Source organism: Staurois parvus, unplaced genomic scaffold (assembly GCF_062004578.1).
Source record: "Staurois parvus isolate SC_StPar_1 unplaced genomic scaffold, SC_StPar_1.0 ptg000415l, whole genome shotgun sequence".
Lineage (NCBI taxonomy): Eukaryota > Metazoa > Chordata > Amphibia > Anura > Ranidae > Staurois > Staurois parvus.
Window position 1 is genome coordinate 2,227,586 of NW_028318211.1, and position 19,387 is coordinate 2,246,972.

Below are 19,387 nucleotides of genomic sequence, written 5' to 3' on the forward strand. Positions count from 1 at the left end.
TTACAGTAGCTGCTTGATTGTGTTTTGTATTGCCAACTTAATACTTGAATTTCTTAGGCTGTTGATTATAGGATTAAGCAATGGAGTCACAACAGAGTAAAATACAGATACATTTTTGTCAATGTAAGATGAATTTCCAGTTGAAGGTCTTACATATGTAGAAATAATGGTTCCATAGAATATAGTTACAACTGTAAGGTGTGATGCACAAGTAGAGAAAGCTTTCTGACGACTTCTAGTGGAAGACATGGTAAGAATGGTGGATATAATGAAGATATATGATACTAAGATCACAAAACAGCAGCTTAATATTAGTATAATACCCTGTCCAAAGAAAGTCTTAACTGCTATTGAGGTATCAGAACAGGATAACTTCACCAACGGTGCAAAATCACAAAAGTAATGGTCAATTTTTCTGCAATCACAAAAAAATTACTTTGACACCCAAATTGTTGGCATAAAGGGAATAAGACACCCACTTATCCAAGATGCAAAGGCCAGCTGATAGCAAACATAGTGGGTCATTATTGATGAGTAACGTAAAGGATTACAAATGGCCAAGTAACGGTCATATCCCATGATAGCCAGAAGAAGATTTTCTAGAGTACCGGAAAAAAATATGAAGTAAAAGTGGGTCAGACACCCATGCATGGATATAGTTACAGTCTCAAACAAGAGACCTTGCAACATTTTTGGGATGATAACTGTTGTGTAGCCCATTTCCATCAGAGAGAAGTGACTGAGAAAAATATACATGGGTATCTGAAGTTGTGATTTCATACGAACAATCGTAATAATTAGCATGTTGGCCAATAAGGTAATAGAATAGGAAGCCAGTGTTAAGATGAATAGAACTTTTTTTAAATCTGGAGACAAGGAGAAGCCAAGCAAAATAAAGTCTGTAACTTGTGTGCTATTTTGCAATGCCATACTTTCATAGTATCTGTTTAATGAAAAACATACACAATGAGATAAGAAACATTAAATAATAAGAGATATACACAAAGGTAAAGTAAAATAAAAAGTAGTAATAACTTATACGAAATAATAATATGCCAGCCAATAGAAGTTATCAATAACATTCTGTCAGTCTTTCAAGCATGTTAAGTGCTACAATGATTTTAACACCCAATTTCTTAAGTTACCTGTGTTTTATACATAGTAAATAATTTGTTAAAATGTATCTTTACAGGCTACAAGTGTTCTGATTGAGTAGTCTGTACAACAATAAAATCCTAAACAATGTTTTTTTTTCTAGGAATACAAATTACTGTTAAAAAACTGTGATCCAAAACATTATATAGTATATCTACCATAAATCCTGTTATTTTTTAGAAAACAGTGTTATGTTTGTAATTGTCTCTGAAGAAGTGAAGATATGGTCAAATGATTCATGTTTGATTTAGTACATGTCAGTTTAATGACAAGTGTCAGATACTAACTGATTTATAGTCTACCTGGTGGTAGGTGGTAGGTTTCAGTGCACAGTGGCATAAGAAACACAGATTTTAATAAAGTCTCCAAAGAATTCTTTCAAATTGCTAGTAAGTCCTTTGTGGATTCCCTTTCAATAAGCTCATTACGTTTTTACTAAATTAACTATTAATTGATCTATACCATACATACAAATTTTCCTTAGATGTCCTAGATTTTTTGTTTTGTCTTTCTCTGTTTCCAGCTTTATTTCATCTATTTTTGTTGTAGACTTGTCAGTTTTCTGTTGAAGTTCCAGAACACTATGAAACACAAAAGACTGTTGTTCACCATTTGTTTAAATTGGACAAGGTTTGGTTATGTTATGTTACTGTAACTCCCTCCTCATCGGCTTACCCCACTGCAGGCTATCTCCACTTCAGTCTATCTTGAATGCTGCGGCCAGACTTATCCACCTTATTAACCGCTCCATATCCTCCACCCCTCTCTGCCAATCCCTCCACTGGCTTCCGATTGCCCAACAGAGCAAATTCAAAATGCTAACATTGACTTTTAAAGCTATTCATAATACTGCCCCAAACTACATCACCGATCTGGGATCCAAATACCACCCAAAACGTACTCTCCACTCCTCACAAGACCTTCTACTCTCTGGTTCCCTGGTCTCCTCCTCCCATGCCCGTCTACAGGACTTCTCCAGGGCTTCCCCCATTCTCTGGAACTCCCTACCCCAATCCATCAGACTGTCACCTACTCTCCTCACCTTTAGGTGCACTCTGAAAACCTATCTCTTCAGGGAAGCCTACCCTGCCCTCAGCTAATTACTGAACTTCTCCTCTCTTCCTACCACTCCTCCATCCCCCACAGCTATTTCCTCCTGTACCACTATGCCCTCCCTCCTAGATTGTAAGCTCCAAGGAGCAGGGCCCTCAAACCCCTCATGTATTGAATCGTATTGTTACTGTACTGTCTCGTGTACTGTCTCCCTTTATAATGTACAGCGCTGAGCAAACTGTTGGCGCTATATAAATCCTGTATAATAATAATGTTTAACCGTTGGCTTTTTCAAGAGAAATTTTTAGGATTTTTTCATTAATTTGTGTAAGAATTATGGGGTCAGTTTAGATGCAAACTGTTCTTAGCAGAGGGCTGTTTTAATGGTGTGATTTCAATGTGTGCATATGTTTAACTTTCATTTCAATCCTGCAGCGTTAAAAAAAAAAACAGGTAAACAGGACCAATGTACAATACTATCATTACATTTTATACAAGGAGGGAGAAAAGAGGGTCACCATTCAGCTCTACACGTATCAAGAGAAAATGTGATGTGTATTTGTAGATGAAATTGTCATTGTGCATACTTACTGTTTTTTGTTTTATAGATTGTAAATAGATTCTGATATGTACTGCTCCTGAGATCAATGGTGACCCTTTTTCCTCCTTCTTTGTATAAAATGTAATTATAGTATTGCACATGGTCCTTCTTTGGACAGAGCAATTGTCTATATCAGTGTTTTTCAACCTTTTTTGTGCAAAGGCACACTTTTTTCATGAAAAAAATCACGAGGCACACCACCATTAGAAAATGTTAAAAAAATTTACCTCTGTGCCTATATTGACTATATATAAAGTAATTCTCTTGAATAGGAATCAAACACAAAGAAATTATTTTATAATTACTTTATTATGAAATAATAAAGTATTTTATAATTGGACCCGGGGGCCGGACCAAGAGTAGATGAATGATGTGTATGTGTCATCCATAGTAAGTATAGTAATATTCCCCCATAGTAAGCATAGTAATTAATCCCCCATTGAGTAATTCATCCCCCATAGTAATTCATCACCCATATAGTAATTCATCCCCCATAGTAATTCATCCCCCATATAGTATTTCATCCCCCATAGTAATTCATCCCCCATATAGTAATTCATCCCCCATAGTAATTCATCCCCTATATAGTAATTCATCCCCCATAGTAATTCATCCCCCATAGTAATTCATCCCCCATATAGTAATTCATCCCCCATAGTAATTCATCCCCCATAGTAATTAATCCCCCATATAGTAATTCATCCCCCATAGTAATTCATCCCCCATATAGTAATTCATCCCCCATAGTAATTCATCCCCCATAGTAATTAATCCCCCATATAGTAATTCATCCCCCATAGTAATTCATCCCCCATATAGTAATTCATCCCCCATAGTAATTCATCCCCCCTATAGTAATTCATCCCCCATAGTAATTCATCCCCCATAGTAATTCATCCCCAATATAGTAATTCATCCCTCATAGTAATTTATCCCCCATAGTAATTCATCCCCCATATTAATTCATCCCCCATATTAAGTCCCCAAGCCCCCCCTGTGTCAATTCACTTACCTTTGCTCCACGCGTTCCTCTCGCCGTTCCGGTGTAGCATGAAAATCTGTCTCCTATGAGGATCTGTCCCCCTCGACGTATCTGCGCATGTGCCAGTTTCAGGCATTAGCAGCCGATCGGCGATCTCCGGCACATGCGCAGATACGTCGAGGGGGACAGATCATCCTGACAGTATCACGCTCCACGGGCCAGATTAAAAGGTCCGCCAGGCCGTATACGGCCCGCGGGCCGTAGTTTGCCCATTGCTGTTCTAATGATTGGTCTATTTGTGAGCCGAGGCCACATGTTACGGATGAAATTGCAATTTTTCCCACGGCACACCAGACAATATCTCACGGCACACGAGTGTGCCGCGGCACAGTGGTTGAAAAATGCTGGTCTATATTGACATATTAGTGTAATATGGTTATAGAGGGTTGAATATTTGTTTTGGGTTCATCCATATTAATTATTCAGAATCCTTTCCCTTTTTTATGTGTTTTATGTATAATCCCTTTTTTTGTGTAAAAATAAAAATTTGTTATGTAGTTGTCATTATTTGATATCTGGTACCTTAATAGCCCAAATATTTTGGGATTCTGTGATTGTAACTAATAAGCTGTGGCACCATCTATACCACCCATGTTCTGAATCTGCTGTACATCCAAGTGAGGGGCCCTTCCCTGACAGGACCAATGTGGGGGCAGCTGGACAGCAGCCCAATGTCATGCAACTTCTCCTAAAGTCCCATCTACTGTGGGAATCCCCTCCCCAGATGCTACCTGAATACTTCAGTTCCAGTGGGGTGGCACTATGCCCTTGTGCATGAGATCTCTCCAGCAGTTTGTGTTACCAAAGCTACCCTGCACTTCACTGAGAGAAGTTCTATTTTATGAGTATAATTACAAGTCTTTGTGTTCTGAACTGTAGTGCTGAAGTAATGATTCTCAGCTAGAATCTCCGAGGGGAATTTTTAAAAACTGGAGCAGCCATAATCTGCAGCAGCTGTGTTTGGTGACTAGTCAGCTTCTATCTTTCCTATTCAAAGCTTAAAGTGTTACTAAACCCACAACAGTAAAATCAGTCTGTATATGTAGTAAAGCATGCTTGTTATACTCACTGTAGAACCTAAGGGGTTAATCCTCTGCATTGTGTAAAAAGGCTGTTTTGACCTGACTTCTCTGATCCTCACCTTCTTCCAGTGCCTCCTGCTTATCTTAGAAATATCTTGTGGAGTCCTCTGCATATGCTCAGTTTGGTGTGTATTGCTAGAGAGCTTTTTTTTCTTGGGACAGTGCATGTGATCAGCACAGGGCCAATCAGCACTGTCCAGACAAAAGTCAGCAGTCCTGCATCTTCCTAGAGCAGAATGCAAACTCCTCCTACAAGCTTTAACCAGTGTTCTGCGGGACACTGATAGAAGTCACAAGACTGCTCTAGCTGCTGATGAGAAAAGGTATTTCTCAGTTTATATTTACAAAAATAATTGCACTTCTATGTTGTGTGTACTGTGGAAGACCAGATATAGTGAATGCAGGGTCCTGGGTTTAGTAAAATTTTAACTGAACAAGCTGAAGATAGAAACGAATTGGTTGCTATGCACAGCTGCTCCAGATTCTGTCTGCTCCAGCTTTGATAAATCCCCCCCCTTGTTATAGATTCCTATAGAGACTATAATATGCAGTCATTTGTTACCCTGATTTAGTCACAGAGACATTGCTATTAAAGTGTTACTAAACCCAAGACCCTGCATTCACTCTCTCTCTTATTTTAGTAAATGTAAACTGCAAAATACCTTTTCTCATCAGCAGTTAAAGCAGTCTTCTGACTTCAGTGCCCAGCTGAGCACATGTTAAAGCTTGTAGGAGGCATTTTCACTGTGCTCTAGGAGAATGCAGGACCCCTGACGGCACTAATTGGCCCTGTGCATATCACATGCACTCTCCTAAGAAAAAAGAAACTCTTTAGCAATACACACCAAAGTGAGCAAGTGAAGAGTGACTCCACACAATATGTCTTATCAGGAGATTAGAGGTGGGCACTGGAAGAAGGGGAGGATCAGAGAAGTCATGATCAAACAACATTTTACACAATGCAAAGGATTAACTCCTTCTGTTCCACAGTGAGTATAACAAGCATGCTTTAGTGCATATACAGACTGATTTTACTGTTGTGGGTTTAGTAACACTTTGAGAGTTTATGCAGCTTTCATATGTTTGTGCAGCTTTCATTATTCAGCCGTGTATGAATGTTTTTTTGCTATCCTGAACCTGCTTTTTCATTATTGCTTCTAACGTTACCTACAAGTTAATGTTACCCCCCATCTGATCATTCAGCCAATTACCTATTCTGTTAAATCCTTTTTGCCAGCAAGAAATGGGGTCATTAAGAGAGGCTCCTGATCTCCAGATACTGTGATTGGCTGCACAGTTCTAATTTAATCAGGAGCCCATCCTACCAACCCCCAGTCGTTGGTAGCTGGTGTTGAGCTGTCAGAGACAGCATGGTCACAGTTTTGAGGGTTTTAAGAACATTCATTCAGTTTCCAAATCAATTATGGGGTAAAGTCGACATTAATTTTTGACCACAGTGCTGAGAAAATTCGAAGGAGCAGGATGGAAATTCTTTCTCAAACAAATTGTGTATGCGATTTTCATTTTGTCAAGTCCATTTATTTCAAAGTACAATGTTAAAGCCAACAGTGTTTTGAAGTACTTTCAAACAACATCAGTCAAATCATTGAATGCACTGAGAATTTTCATACAGATTTACATATGGAAATCTATTAGCGTATGGCCAACTTAATGCAGGCCACAGACGGGTCGAAAATCGGCCGATTTTATGGCTGAAAAAAAATCGTCCGATTTTCGTACCGTTAATGAGTTAATTGGTCGGTCGTTTTTCGGGGTTTTGGCACATTTTTTTATCGGTAAAGTTGGAAAAAAATCAGCCGATGTTGCCGATCGCCCGATTTTCCTGGCAATGATGGGCAAATCGGTCGATCGTTTTACCGATAAAAAATCTGCACATGAGCCGTGACCTGCAAGAAGAAGAAAAAGAAGAAGAAAAAGAAGAAGAATTCCAGTCCGCTATTATATTTTACATGAAAAGTCTTGCGGTTGCAACAATGTATCTATTTGTATCCGAATAAAAACATCTGTATCCGAAATGGATACAAATAGATACATTGTTGCACCCGCAATACTTTTTCATGTCAAATATAATAGCGGAGCTCTCTGCAAGGGACAGAAGTAATTAAATGCCGGTCGTAGACGGGACGAAAATTGGCCGATTTTTTTTACCATTGGTGGTAACGTCGGCCTATTGAACGGCCGATTTTTCATTTTTTTTGTTTTTTTAAACGGCCGGTTTTTGACCCGTCTATGGCCTGCATAAGTCTCAGAAAAGAACATTTATTATATTTGCACTGTAAACAGTTAAAAAATAGCTTCATGCAATAAACATTTACAATGTGTCAAAGCATGCTGAATTGTAAGTTCTATTAACAGTGCACCTATTGTGGAAAAGTTAAATTTATTATGCAACAGCAAGATCCAACATCCTTAGCCACTAGCCACCAGCTCTCAACTCTTAGCGGACACTTCACATTAAAGTGTTACTAAACCCACAACAGTAAAATCAGTCTGTATATGCAGTAAAGCATGCTTGTTATACTGACTGTGGAACCTAAGGAGTTAATCCTCCGCATCGTGTAAAAAGACTTTTTGATCCTCTTTTCTCTACCCCTCCTCCTGTTTAAATGCCCCCCTCTTATCACCACATATCATGTGGAGTCATTCTGCACATGCTCAGTTTAGTGTGTATTGCTAGAAAGGTTTTTTTTTTTTCCTTGGGAGAGTGCATGTGATCAGCACAGGGCAAATCAGCACTTTCCAGACAGAGGGTCAGAGATTTTTCATCCTCCTAGAGCAGAAAGAAACTCCTCCTACAAGCTTTAACCAGTGCTCTGCTGAAGTCACAAGATTGCTCTGACTGCTGATGAGAAAAGGTATTTAGCAGTTTATATTTACTAAAATAATTGCATTTCCATGTTGTGTGTACTATGTGAGACCAGATATAGTGAATGCAGAGTCCGGGGTTTAGTAACACTTTAAGTGACTTTAGGGTGCAGCAATAACACATAGAGTTTTAACTGGATCCTTGTACTCACAAACCTAAACATACAAATCCTTGCAAATTTTATTATATCCTACTGAATGCATCACATTGTACAAAAAAAAATTCTGATTGTAACTACCGTATCTTCAGCTGCTTACCATCTACTGTATAAATTACTGATGAAAAGCAGAATGCTGTGAATACATAGTGTACGCCATAAATCATTGCAATCTTGCAGGTGCTGTAGTTAGGTCATTGGTGAATGTGTGACAGATAAACAACAGGTTACTTTATGGCACTTATCCAAGGACAATCTCTTCCACATATGTACAGCAAACAGTCTACAAGATATCATTGTAAGACAGTCCCAGAGGTGGCATTTGAACTGCAGATAGCATTGTATAGTTTTTCTTCATGGTTAGGAAATAAAACTGTATATAAATAACAGTATACTGTATATTAAAGACTACGTGAGTCTAATGACACCATCTTGACATAAAAGCTGAATGAGTCAAATGCTTTGCTGCTGGCGTTGAGATTTTCTTTTCAGTTCCCAGACTGGCTGCCTTCTTTTGGCTAGCATATCATTTACTCTGCTACAAACTAGGGTGCCCATATCTAATTCATCAAGTTGATTATATTTTCATGGCCTTTAACCACAGGTCTCCAACACTCATTGAATGACTGTGATGCCTAGGTCAGGAGTGTCAAACTGGCGACCCTCCAGCTGTTGCAAAATTACAAGTCCCATTATGCCTCTGCAGGGGCGGACTGACAACTCATGGGGCCCCCGGGCAATAGGGGATCATGGGGCCCCTGTGTCCTTGCCCACACTCAAAAAAACCTATAAAAAAGGTACCAGGGGCATTTAATGGGGCCCCCTACTGACCCAGGGCCCTCGGGCAGTGCCCATGTGCTTGAATGGTCAGTCCGCCCCTGTGCCTTTGCCTTTGAGAGTCATGCTTGTAACTGTCAATCTTGCAATGCCTCATGGGACTTGTAGTTTGGCAACAGCTGGAGGGCCGCCAGTTTGACACCCCTGGCCTAGATCATTCATTTCACTACTACAACTACACTTCTTCATGGCCAGCCTAAGGCGTTCTGCAATATGTTAGTCCAAGGGTCTCCAAACTTTCAAAGCAAAGGGCCAGTTTAGTCTTTCAGGCTTTGGGGGGGGGGTCTGGGCTGTGGCTAGTGAGAGTAGAAAATGCTCAGGCATCAGTGCCCCATCATTGGTTTTAATAGGAGGATTGGTGTCCCATTGTTGATATCAATGAGATGAATATGCCCCAGTAGGGGGGATAGTGCTCCATCATTGGTATCAGTTGGTGGCTTGATAGGGGCAATGGCTTGATAGGGGCAAGCAAAGGGCCACATCTGGCCCCAGGGCCGCAGTTTGGAGACCAATGTGTTAGTCACTAAACTTCAGACAGTTCATTGAACCAAGGATTCCAGTACTGCAAGGGCCTTACTAGTGAACAAACGATCCATCCATTTTTGCCTGATATTTTTCTCTCACTCTCTCTTTTAGTTTGAAAATAACATTGTACATTTAGACTATTACTGTTGTGTTCAGCTTAAAGTAATACTAAACCCAGGACCCTGCATTCACTATATCTGGCCTCCCACAGTACACACAACATGGAAATGAAATTATTTTAGTAAATATAAACTGCTAAATACCTTTTCTCATCAGCAGTAGGAACAATCTTGTGACTTCTGTCAGTGTCCAGCAGAGAACATGTTAAAGCTTGTAGGAGGAGTTTTCCTTCTGTTCTAGGAGGATGCAGGACCCCTAACCTCTGTCTGGACAGTGCTGGTTGGCCCTGTGCTGATCACATGCACTCTCTCAAGAAAAAAATCCTCACTAGCAATACACACCAAACTGAGCATGTGCAGAATGTCTCCACACAATATGGCTTATCAGAAGATAAGAAGGGGACTTTGGAAGAAGGGGAGGATCAGAGAACTCAGGATCAAGCAGCCTTTTTACACAATGCAGAGGATCAACCCCTTAGGTTCCACGGTGAGTATAACAAACATGCTTTACTGCATATACAGACTGATTTTACTGTTGTGGGTTTAGTAACACTTTAACTCGTAGTGTCAGTGTCAATAGTTTTGATGCAGATAAAGTAAGTTTAGCATTTAATGAGTGTCAGAATAGGGTTAGGTTATTATGTTAAGGGTTACAGTTATGTTAGGAATACTGGAATTCTGGAGTTTCGCTTTAAAATAAAAGTTACGGTTATTTTCACCTAAGTGGGATCTGAAAGTTCCCATCACTTGTCTGAAAATGTCCTTATTCTTGTGATACAGCTTAGAGATACTGAAACCTTTCGCTTGACACATTACCTCAAGTCAGGACTCTTGTATTAAACTGGCTTTGTGCTTGGCCAGACAGAATTACGGATTCATTAATCAAACTATCAACCAACCAACTATGAGCATCAACTGTAAAATGTTACTAAACCCACAACAGTAAAATCAGTCTGTATATGCAGTAAAGCATGCTTGTTATACTCACTGTGGAACCTAAGGGGTTAATCCTCTGCATTTTGTAAAAAGGCTGTTTTGACCTGACTTCTCTGATCCTCACCTTCTTCCAGTGTCTCCTTCTTATCTCCTGATAAGACATATCTTGTGGAGAGACTCTACACATGCTCAGTTTGGTGTGTATTGCTAGAGAGTTTTTTTTTCTTGGGAGAGTGCAAGCGATCAGCACAGGGCCAATCAGCACTGTCCAGACAGAGGTCAGGGGCCCTGCATTCTCCTAGAGTAGAAGGAAAACTCCTCCTAGAAGCTTTAATTTGTGCTCGGCTAGACACTGATAGAAGTCCCAAGACTGCTCTAACTGCTGATGAGAAAAGGTATTTAGCAGTTTATATTTACTAAAATAATTGCATTTCCATGTTCTGTGTACTGTGGGAGACCAGATGTAGTGAATGCAGGGTCCTGGGTTTAGTAACACTTTAAATGGGTATGGCTAAAATATGTGAGTGATTTTGGTAACATAATAAAACACATATAAAAAGGGACACGATGCACATACACAGCATATACTAATGCGCCTGTACAAAAGTGCGCTACAATGCATTTGCCATGTTGTGGTGTGCTATATAGACAAACATATGGTAGGTGCAGTTTTGTTTTCATTGAGGTATCCTTTCAAAAAGAGCAATCTACCTTACATTCCTCCAAGCACGAAAACACTTGAGTGATGGCAGCCTAACGTGTGCACCTAGGGGGCCAATATTTTTCAAAACATGGGCAGCACAGTGGCTAAATCGTTAGCACTTCCGCCTGGAATTACTAGGGTCGTTGATTTGAAACTTAACCATGGCACCACCTGCCTGGAGTTTGCATGTTCTCCCTGTGCCTGGTTGGGTTTCCTCCGGGTACTCCAGTTTCCTCCCACACTCCAAAGACAAGCTGGTAGGTGAATTAGCTCCTGTCTAAATTGGCCCTAGTATGTGTATGTATGAATTTAAGTTAGGGACCTTAGATTGTATGCCCCTTGAGGGTTAGGGACTGATCTGAATGTACTATATGTAAAAGCGCTGCATAAATTGATGGCACTATATAAGTACCTGTAATAAATAATAATAAAACAACATTATATAAGCTACAATGTCCATTGACACATCATTTCTAAATATCTGTGTAGAGCACAATGAATTCTCTAATGTTTCATCCCAGTATTAGGATACTTTGGAGGAACAGGAAAGAGTGACTAAGGGATATCCAGCTGTTGAAACATAAGTTCTTTAATTTACTAGTTCACTATACAAACATTTTATATGAATTTTGATTGGACTTAAAGGATAGGTTCCTCTTTAAAAAAAAATAATGAATTCATTTTTTTGTAGATGCATTTTCTATTTGTTATTGTAGTAGCCTGGAAAGCATTGCGCCCTCTATCAGCTGATTGTGGGTGCAATGCAGGGCTCCTGCAGGCTGTCAGTGTAAGCTGTCTGCTTGTACCTTGTAGGGCAGGCAGGCAGTTACATGCTGACAGCAAGAATCAATGAACTACCTAGAGTGCTCAACAGCACCCTGGTAGTTCATTGAGAACTACAAGCTGTCAGCCGCAGAGTTGGCTGCAGGAGCAGGAACATGTTATATGTTCCACCCTAAAAAGGAGTGGAACATGTAACATATTCCCAAAGCTGAACTTATTCTTTGACAGGCATTCCACATTTCAACAATTATAGTTGTACAAAATATATTTTCGTAGAAAAAATAATAAAAACAAAAATCATAAAAATAAACATAAGACCACAAAAATTTGATCAAGACATATTGGGGAAAGTTCTTCCATATATGTTTTATATAATTATGCGTTGACATGTGGAATGCCTTCAAATTTAAAAACAAAAAATTTCATAGAGATATATGGTAATGTTGGCATTCATGTATGGGGTGTAATCACTTGGTGATTGTTTCCATCTTATAATTTACTAGTTCAGCCTGGCAGTTGCCTGATCAGCACTGCAACATACAGAAAAAGCCTGGAATTTTCTCAGTGAAAACAAGGCATTCTCTGATTGGATGAGGTGGAGAGGTGGGGAAGTGATGTCAAAATCTCCACCTCATCCAATCAGAGAACATTGAAAAAATACAGGGCATTCTCGAAATAGCGGCAGTGTCAAGTAATCACCCCCTTCGGTTACTATGCAGAAGGGCAGCCACTCAGCAATTGACTTAGAAGAATGCTGCTGTCACAGTAGTCAGGACGATTATTAAAGTGATGTTCAGGCCACACGGGGATCAGTCAGGTATGACATATGCATATTTTATTGATCCATCCTGGACCAAAGTAGCTTTGCAAGAAAAATCACCAATTTGCTTCTATCAAAATTATTTTGTTGGAGCACATATCCTCTGTGGATTAATAGGTTCTCCCAGACTTTACATTGCATGGTTTTGCATTTCATGTGATTGCCATATAATACACAGAGAAGAAGAGAAGCCTGGGCAGACATTGATATGGAGGTCTGCCAAGGGAAGCTCTTGTTATTACTAAGACTACGTAGGTACCTCCAAATAGCAGTTTTGTTTAATCATCGAACCACGGGAGCTAGGGGTGTTGCTAGGCCTGGACCTGGGGTACCTTTCAAGACATCTTGAGTAGAAATCCAGGGGCTGGACCTAGTAGCAGCAGCTCTATTTTTTTTAAAGTAACAAAACAGTGAAGTCAAAGAGGTCTCTAAGAAAATGATTGTATTATATTTATTTGCTTCCTTTACATTAAATCTTCCAGAGAAGGAAGGAAGAAAAGAGGTGGGGCAATAAGACATACAACAAGCAATACTGAAAGGAAAGACACTAAGAAATGCATGGCACACAAAGAAATTCTGGGTCCCAAGAATGACATGCTTCAAAAAGTGTACCAACATGCATCTACAAGTGAAACAATAGTTATCACTTAAGTTAAAAAAAAAAAAGTAGGACAGCGCTGCAATTTTAAAGAGGAACTTCACCTAAAAGGGGAAGATCTGCTTGTTTGCATCCACCCTCCTCTTTAATGATTGGCACCTTTGGGGGGGGGGAGGAGTGGGTTCCTGGTTTTGATAGGCACCCACTCCCACTTCCAATCGGATTGCCAAGGCGATCTGAAATGCAGTTCGCACCCACCTTCACCCGCAGCCCTTTGGGACCTGTGATGTGACTGCGGGGCCATTCACAAAAAGCAGCACGCTTCACACATGTGCAGTGGGAAATCAGCTGTGAAGCCCCAAGACTTCACTTCCCGTTTCCCTTACTTAAGATGCCAGCGCTAGGGACCCAAAACCAATTGAAAAACTGGCTAGGTGAGGACAGAGCTGGATTCCTGGACAGGTAAGTGTCCCCATATTAAAAGTCTTTTAATTCACGGGTTTGGCCCCACGGCCCGTACCAGGTGCGAGCAGCGGGGTCACTCTAACGGGATACTGGTGTGGGGCCACCTTGACTCCGTTTTTTGCCTTATCCGTCCTCCAACCGGCTTTCTTCTTCTCCCTCACTATCTTTACAACTGACTTCTCTTTTTTCTCTTCTCTGTACACTTTTTTCTCCTTTTTTTCTGTTTGGGTTCATACTCTTGGTTATACAGAGTTATCACAGTTTGTGACATGTATTTCATCTGGAGATGCACCCTTTGAACCTATGTTTTTTTGTTTTGTTTCTTTCTGGAAATTTCCGTAATATGTGTTATTGAAACACTTCCATTTTGCTGTTGTTTAGAATCATTCTCATTCGTCCGCATGGACTATAGACATGCCTGTGATGTTTTTCCATCCACTTAGTTGTCCATGTTATTATTATTTCTCATATTTTGTATTGTTAAAATTGATGTAAAATATAATAAAGACAAATTTGCCTTTAAAAGTCTTTTAATTGTTTGGGGGAGACTGGTGCTTCTCCTTTGGGCATTTTTAATATGTAAAGGTAGTAAAGTGAATTTTCGTTGCAGGTTGTATCCACTTACTTGTCCATGTTATTATTATTTCTCATGTTTTGTACTGTTAAAATTGATGTAAAATATAATAAAGACAAATTTGCCTTTAAAAGTCTTTTTTTTTTCCAAAAACAATTTTATTGAGAAAAGAGGCACAATGATAACATATACAGGTTAAATTCGGATCATGTATACAACTCAGTAAATGCCCGTATCCCCTGACGGGAAAGTCTTTTAATTGTTTGGGGGGAGACTGGAGCTTCTCTTTAGTATTTTAATATGTAAAGGTAGCACAGTGAATTTTTGTTGCAGGTTGTATCCACTTACTTGTCCATGTTATTATTATTTCTTATGTTTTGTATTGTTAAAATTTATGTAAAACATAATAAAGACAAATTTGCCTTTAAAAGTATTTTGTTTGGGGGGAGACTGGAGCTTCTCTTTTGGGTATTTTAATATTTAAAGGTAGCACAGTGAATTTTCATTGCAGGTTGTAAATTTGACTGTTCTTTTAATTGCTTGCTTCATTTCTTGATTCCTGAGACCATAAATTAGAGGGTTCAAGGTAGGAGTTATGACACAGTAGAATAGTGACACCACTTTATCGATATGGGAGGGAATACTGTGGTCTGATCGGACATACATATAGATGATGGAGCCATAAAACAAGCAGACAACAGTCAGATGTGAACCGCAAGTGGAAAGCGTCTTCCTCCTTCCTCTGGAAGAAGGTATGTTAGCAATAATAACCACAACTAGCCCATAGGACATACTAATGAAAACAAAATTGCCTAGTATAACCAAACAAGCCAAAGAGAAGAAGGCCGTTTCAACAATGTAGACACCACCAGTATCACAAGAGTGGTGAAGTAATGGAGAAAAGTCACAGTAGAAGTGATCAATTACATTAGAGCCACAGAATAATGTCATTGAGAGGAATATGGCTGGAATCAGGGGGGCCAGGAAGCCACTTATCCATGATGCTGCTGCTAAGAATATGCATACCTTTGGAGTCATAATACTATTATACCTCAAAGGATTGGAAATAGCTGTGAATCTGTCATAAGCCATAGAAGACAACAAGAAATTTTCAGTTGAACCGAAGACAAAAAGAAAATAAAACTGGGCCACACACAATGGGATAGGAATAATTTTGTCATCCGAATTCAGATCAATCACAAGTCTAGGCATAGTGACTGATGTATAACAGATTTCTAAAAATGAAAAGGTGCAAATGAAACAGTACATTGGGCTGTGAAGCTTATTATCCCAGCAAACAACAGCCATTATAAGGAAGTTGCAAGCAAAGGAAACTAAATATATGATCAAAAAAGCAAGGAACAGAAATGGCTGTAATTCTTTTGACACTGGGAATCCCAAAAGGACAAAGTTTGATAGGATACTCTGATTCATAAATGGCATACCTGAGAGAGAAAAGTACTTTATCATTATGTTCTATCTAAGTCTTTTTGCTATGATACATAAAATAATATGTGTATGGTAACAAAATCACGCACAAGGATAAGATGTTGCACGTGCAGACTTCAGTGCGTGCAACAGCAATTGCACAGCAAGTACAAGCAAAGCTTTGCACACATGCACACATGGTGTTTTTGCAGCCACTTTTAGGGGCGTCAAGCATTTTTTTTTTACTGCTTGCAAATGCCCCTTCGTGTTATCCTTTGTCCATTCACACATAGACTTTTAGAATATTTTAGTGGCAGGGACGATTACCAACAGGAAAAAAAACCCAGGGCCAGTGGGTCCAGGAGTAGCAGCGTTTTGGCATAAAAAAAGATTGATGCATGTAAACGTGCCTAAACCCGTGATAACTCTAGGTGCATTTAGTGTTTGATAGTTAATTCATTTCAATAGCCAGAATAAATTATTATTCTGGTCAATTAAATTATTTAATGACCAAGCACTGTAAACATGCCTAAACGCTTGTCAAAGCATTAAATGCTTTTTCAAGCATCTGACATTTTGTCTGCCCAAACACTGCTGCTAAGAGGAGGAGCATTTTTAAAACATCCAGTGTGCATGAAGCCTTAAAGTATACCTAAACGCATTTTTTTTTGTAGTTTTAGATAGAGTGGAGTGGAATTAGAAAACTGATCAGGTATTTATTGTTATTTGTGCCAGTGTAAGTGTCAGTTAGTGACAGTGTTTCAGTTTGTGCCACTGTAATTGTCAGTTAGAGTTAGTGTCCATTAGTCATGTCAGTTAGTGACAGTGCAGGTGACAATTAGTGGCAGTGTTAGCATCCATATGTTTCAGTGAAGAAAACAAAAGGTTTTATATTTAGTGTCAGTATGAGTACAAGTGTCAGTGACAATGTGTTTAGGTAGGAGAAAAAAAATGTGTATTATCATTTAGTGGCCCTACTATGGGCGTAAAGAACAAATCACAAACACACGTACTGTATGTGGTATTACTGCGATTGTCAAGAGTCTGAGAATTTATATTGCAGGGGGTTTTTTGGTGGTAGTACATGGTAATGGCATAAACATATACAGCTATATTTAAAAAAAATAGTTTTTTTTTACTATTTTGGGCCGGTTTTCTTTTGATAATAGAAAAAAGTCAGACATCCATTAACATTTCCTACCCAATAAAAGTCAAATCTGTCCTTGTCCTGAAAGAAAAACAAGGTATATTGCACCTGGATACACTAACTAGTTGTGACGATATGTACAGTTTTATTAACACATGTGAAAGTTGCAAAATTGGGCTTGAGCGTTAGGCCTAGTTTCTATTGAACTGTGCCAAATGTCTGGCGGCATCGGCCAGTTCAATAGAAACTGGCCGACATTCAGTTTGTCTGTACAGCAGTCGGCTTATGTCAAAGGTGCATGACTGAAAAGGTCTGCCGACTGGCTTCTGATCAACGCTCTCAGCCAATGGCTGAGACTGATGGCCAGAGTGTTATGGTGAGGGGCCCTTCCCCTTGTCAAAACACAATAGCACAGCAGAGAAGATCACTATACTAACAGTTAGATAGTTAGTACAGCCGTCCCTCCTGAGCTGTCAGGTTTTTTTCATTTCGCCCAGCATTATAAACGGAAAAAAAAATAGTAGTGTGTACTAGGCTTAAAGGTTTGGCCCTGGTCATGAAGGGGTTAGCAAAGTGACAATCACCAGTCCCATTAAAATCTATGATTACATCCCAATTCCAGATGTGAAGTTTGCTTTAAAAACTTTACCAAAGTCTTTAGTGAAGCCTGTACATTCAGTGCATCCAGAAAGTATTCATACCACTTAACTTTTGCCACATTTTGTTATGTTACAGCCTTATTCCAAAATGGATTAAATTCATTTTTTTCTTCAACATTCTACAAACAATACCCCATAACGAAAATGTGAAAGAAGTTTGTTTTGAAATCTTTGCAATTTATTAAAAAAAAAAAACAAAAAAAAAACACATGTACATAAGTATTCACAGACTTTGCCATGACACTCAAAGTTGAGCTCTGGTGCATCCTGTTCCCACTGATCATCCTTAATATGTTTCCACAACTTGATTGGAGTCCATCTGTGGGAAATTCAGTTGATTGGACATGATTAGGAAAGGCATAAAGCTGTCTATATAAGGTCCCACAGTTAACAGTGCATGTTAGAGCACAAACCAAGCCATGAAGTCCAAGGAATTGTCTGTGGACCTCCGAGACAATATTGTATCAAGGCACAGATCTGTGGAAGGGTACAGAAACATCTCTGCTGCATTGAAGGTCCCAATGAGCACAGTGGCCTCCATCATCCATAAATGGAAGAAGTTTGGAACCACCAGGAATCTTCCTAGAGCAGGCCGCCCGGCCAAAATGAGCGATCGAGGGAGAAGGGCCTTAGCCAGGGAGGTAACCAAGCACCCCATGGTCACTCTGAAAGAGCTCCAGCATTTCTCTGTGGAGAGAGGAGAACCTTGCAGAAGAACAACCATCTCTGCAGCACTCCACCAATCAGGTCTGTATGGTGGAGTGGCCAGACGGAAGCCACTCCTCAGTAAAAGGCAAATGGCAGCCCGTCTGGAGTTTGCCAAAAGGCACCTGAGGGACTCTTAGACCATGAGAAACAAAACTCTCTGGTCTGATGAAACAAGGATTGAACTCTTTGGCCTGAATGCCAAGTGTCATGTCTGGAGGAAACCAGGCACCGCTCACCACCTTGCAATACTATCCCTACAGTGAAGCATGGTGGTTGCAGAATCATGCTGTGGGGATGTTTTTCAGCGGCAGGAACTGGTAGACTGTAAATACTTATGTACACGTGGGGTTTTTTTGTTATTGTGGTTTGTTATTTTTAATAAATTGCAAAGATTTCAAAACAAACTTCTTTCACATTGTCATTATGGGGTATTGTTTGAAGAATGTTGAGGAAAAGAATCCATTTTGGAATAAGGCTGTAACATAACAAAATGTGGCAAAAGTTAAGCGCTGTGAATACTTTCTGGATGCACTGTAATGAGGATTTAAAGGAAACTACAGAATAACATACAACTAAAGGCTGAGTGACATAGCTGCATGGATGTCACTCCACTTCCTCAAACTCAATCTTTCCAAAACTGAGCTCTTAGTATTCCCCCCATCCCATGCCCTCTCCCCTGACTTCTCCATCAAGATCAATAACACAATCATCAGTCCCTCCCCTCATGCTAGGATACTAGGTGTAATCCTAGACTCCTATCTGTGCTTCCAGTGCCAAATCCAATCACTGTCCAAATCTTGTAGACTTCACCTCCGCAACATCTCCAAGATCCGCCCGTTCCTAACCACGGAAACCACTAAGCAACTTATTCACTCCCTTGTTATCTCTTGCCTTGACTATTGTAACTCCCTCCTCATTGGCCTACCTCATCGCAGGCTTTACCCTCTTCAGTCTATTATGAATGCTGCTGCCAGACTTATCAACCTTACTAACCGTTCTGTATCTGCCACCCCTCTCTGCCAATCCCTCCACTGGCTTCCTGTTGCCCAACGGATAAAATTCAAAACACTAACAATAACGTATAAGGCCATTTATAACTCTGCCCCAA

The 19,387-nt window shown here is 39.7% G+C and overlaps 1 protein-coding gene and 1 pseudogene across 1 annotated transcript; both read right to left on the bottom strand.

Moving 5' to 3' along the window:
• On the bottom strand, positions 1–930 carry LOC149454843 (olfactory receptor 10A7-like; annotated as a pseudogene).
• A 13,560-nt stretch (positions 931–14,490) lies between these two features.
• Positions 14,491–15,645, bottom strand: LOC149454844 (olfactory receptor 11G2-like). The gene has a single exon (XM_089686950.1). The coding sequence runs from the start codon at positions 15,643–15,645 to the stop codon at positions 14,818–14,820; it is 828 nt and encodes a 275-aa protein (XP_089543076.1). The 3' UTR covers positions 14,491–14,817.
• Between the last annotated feature and the right edge of the window lie 3,742 nt (positions 15,646–19,387).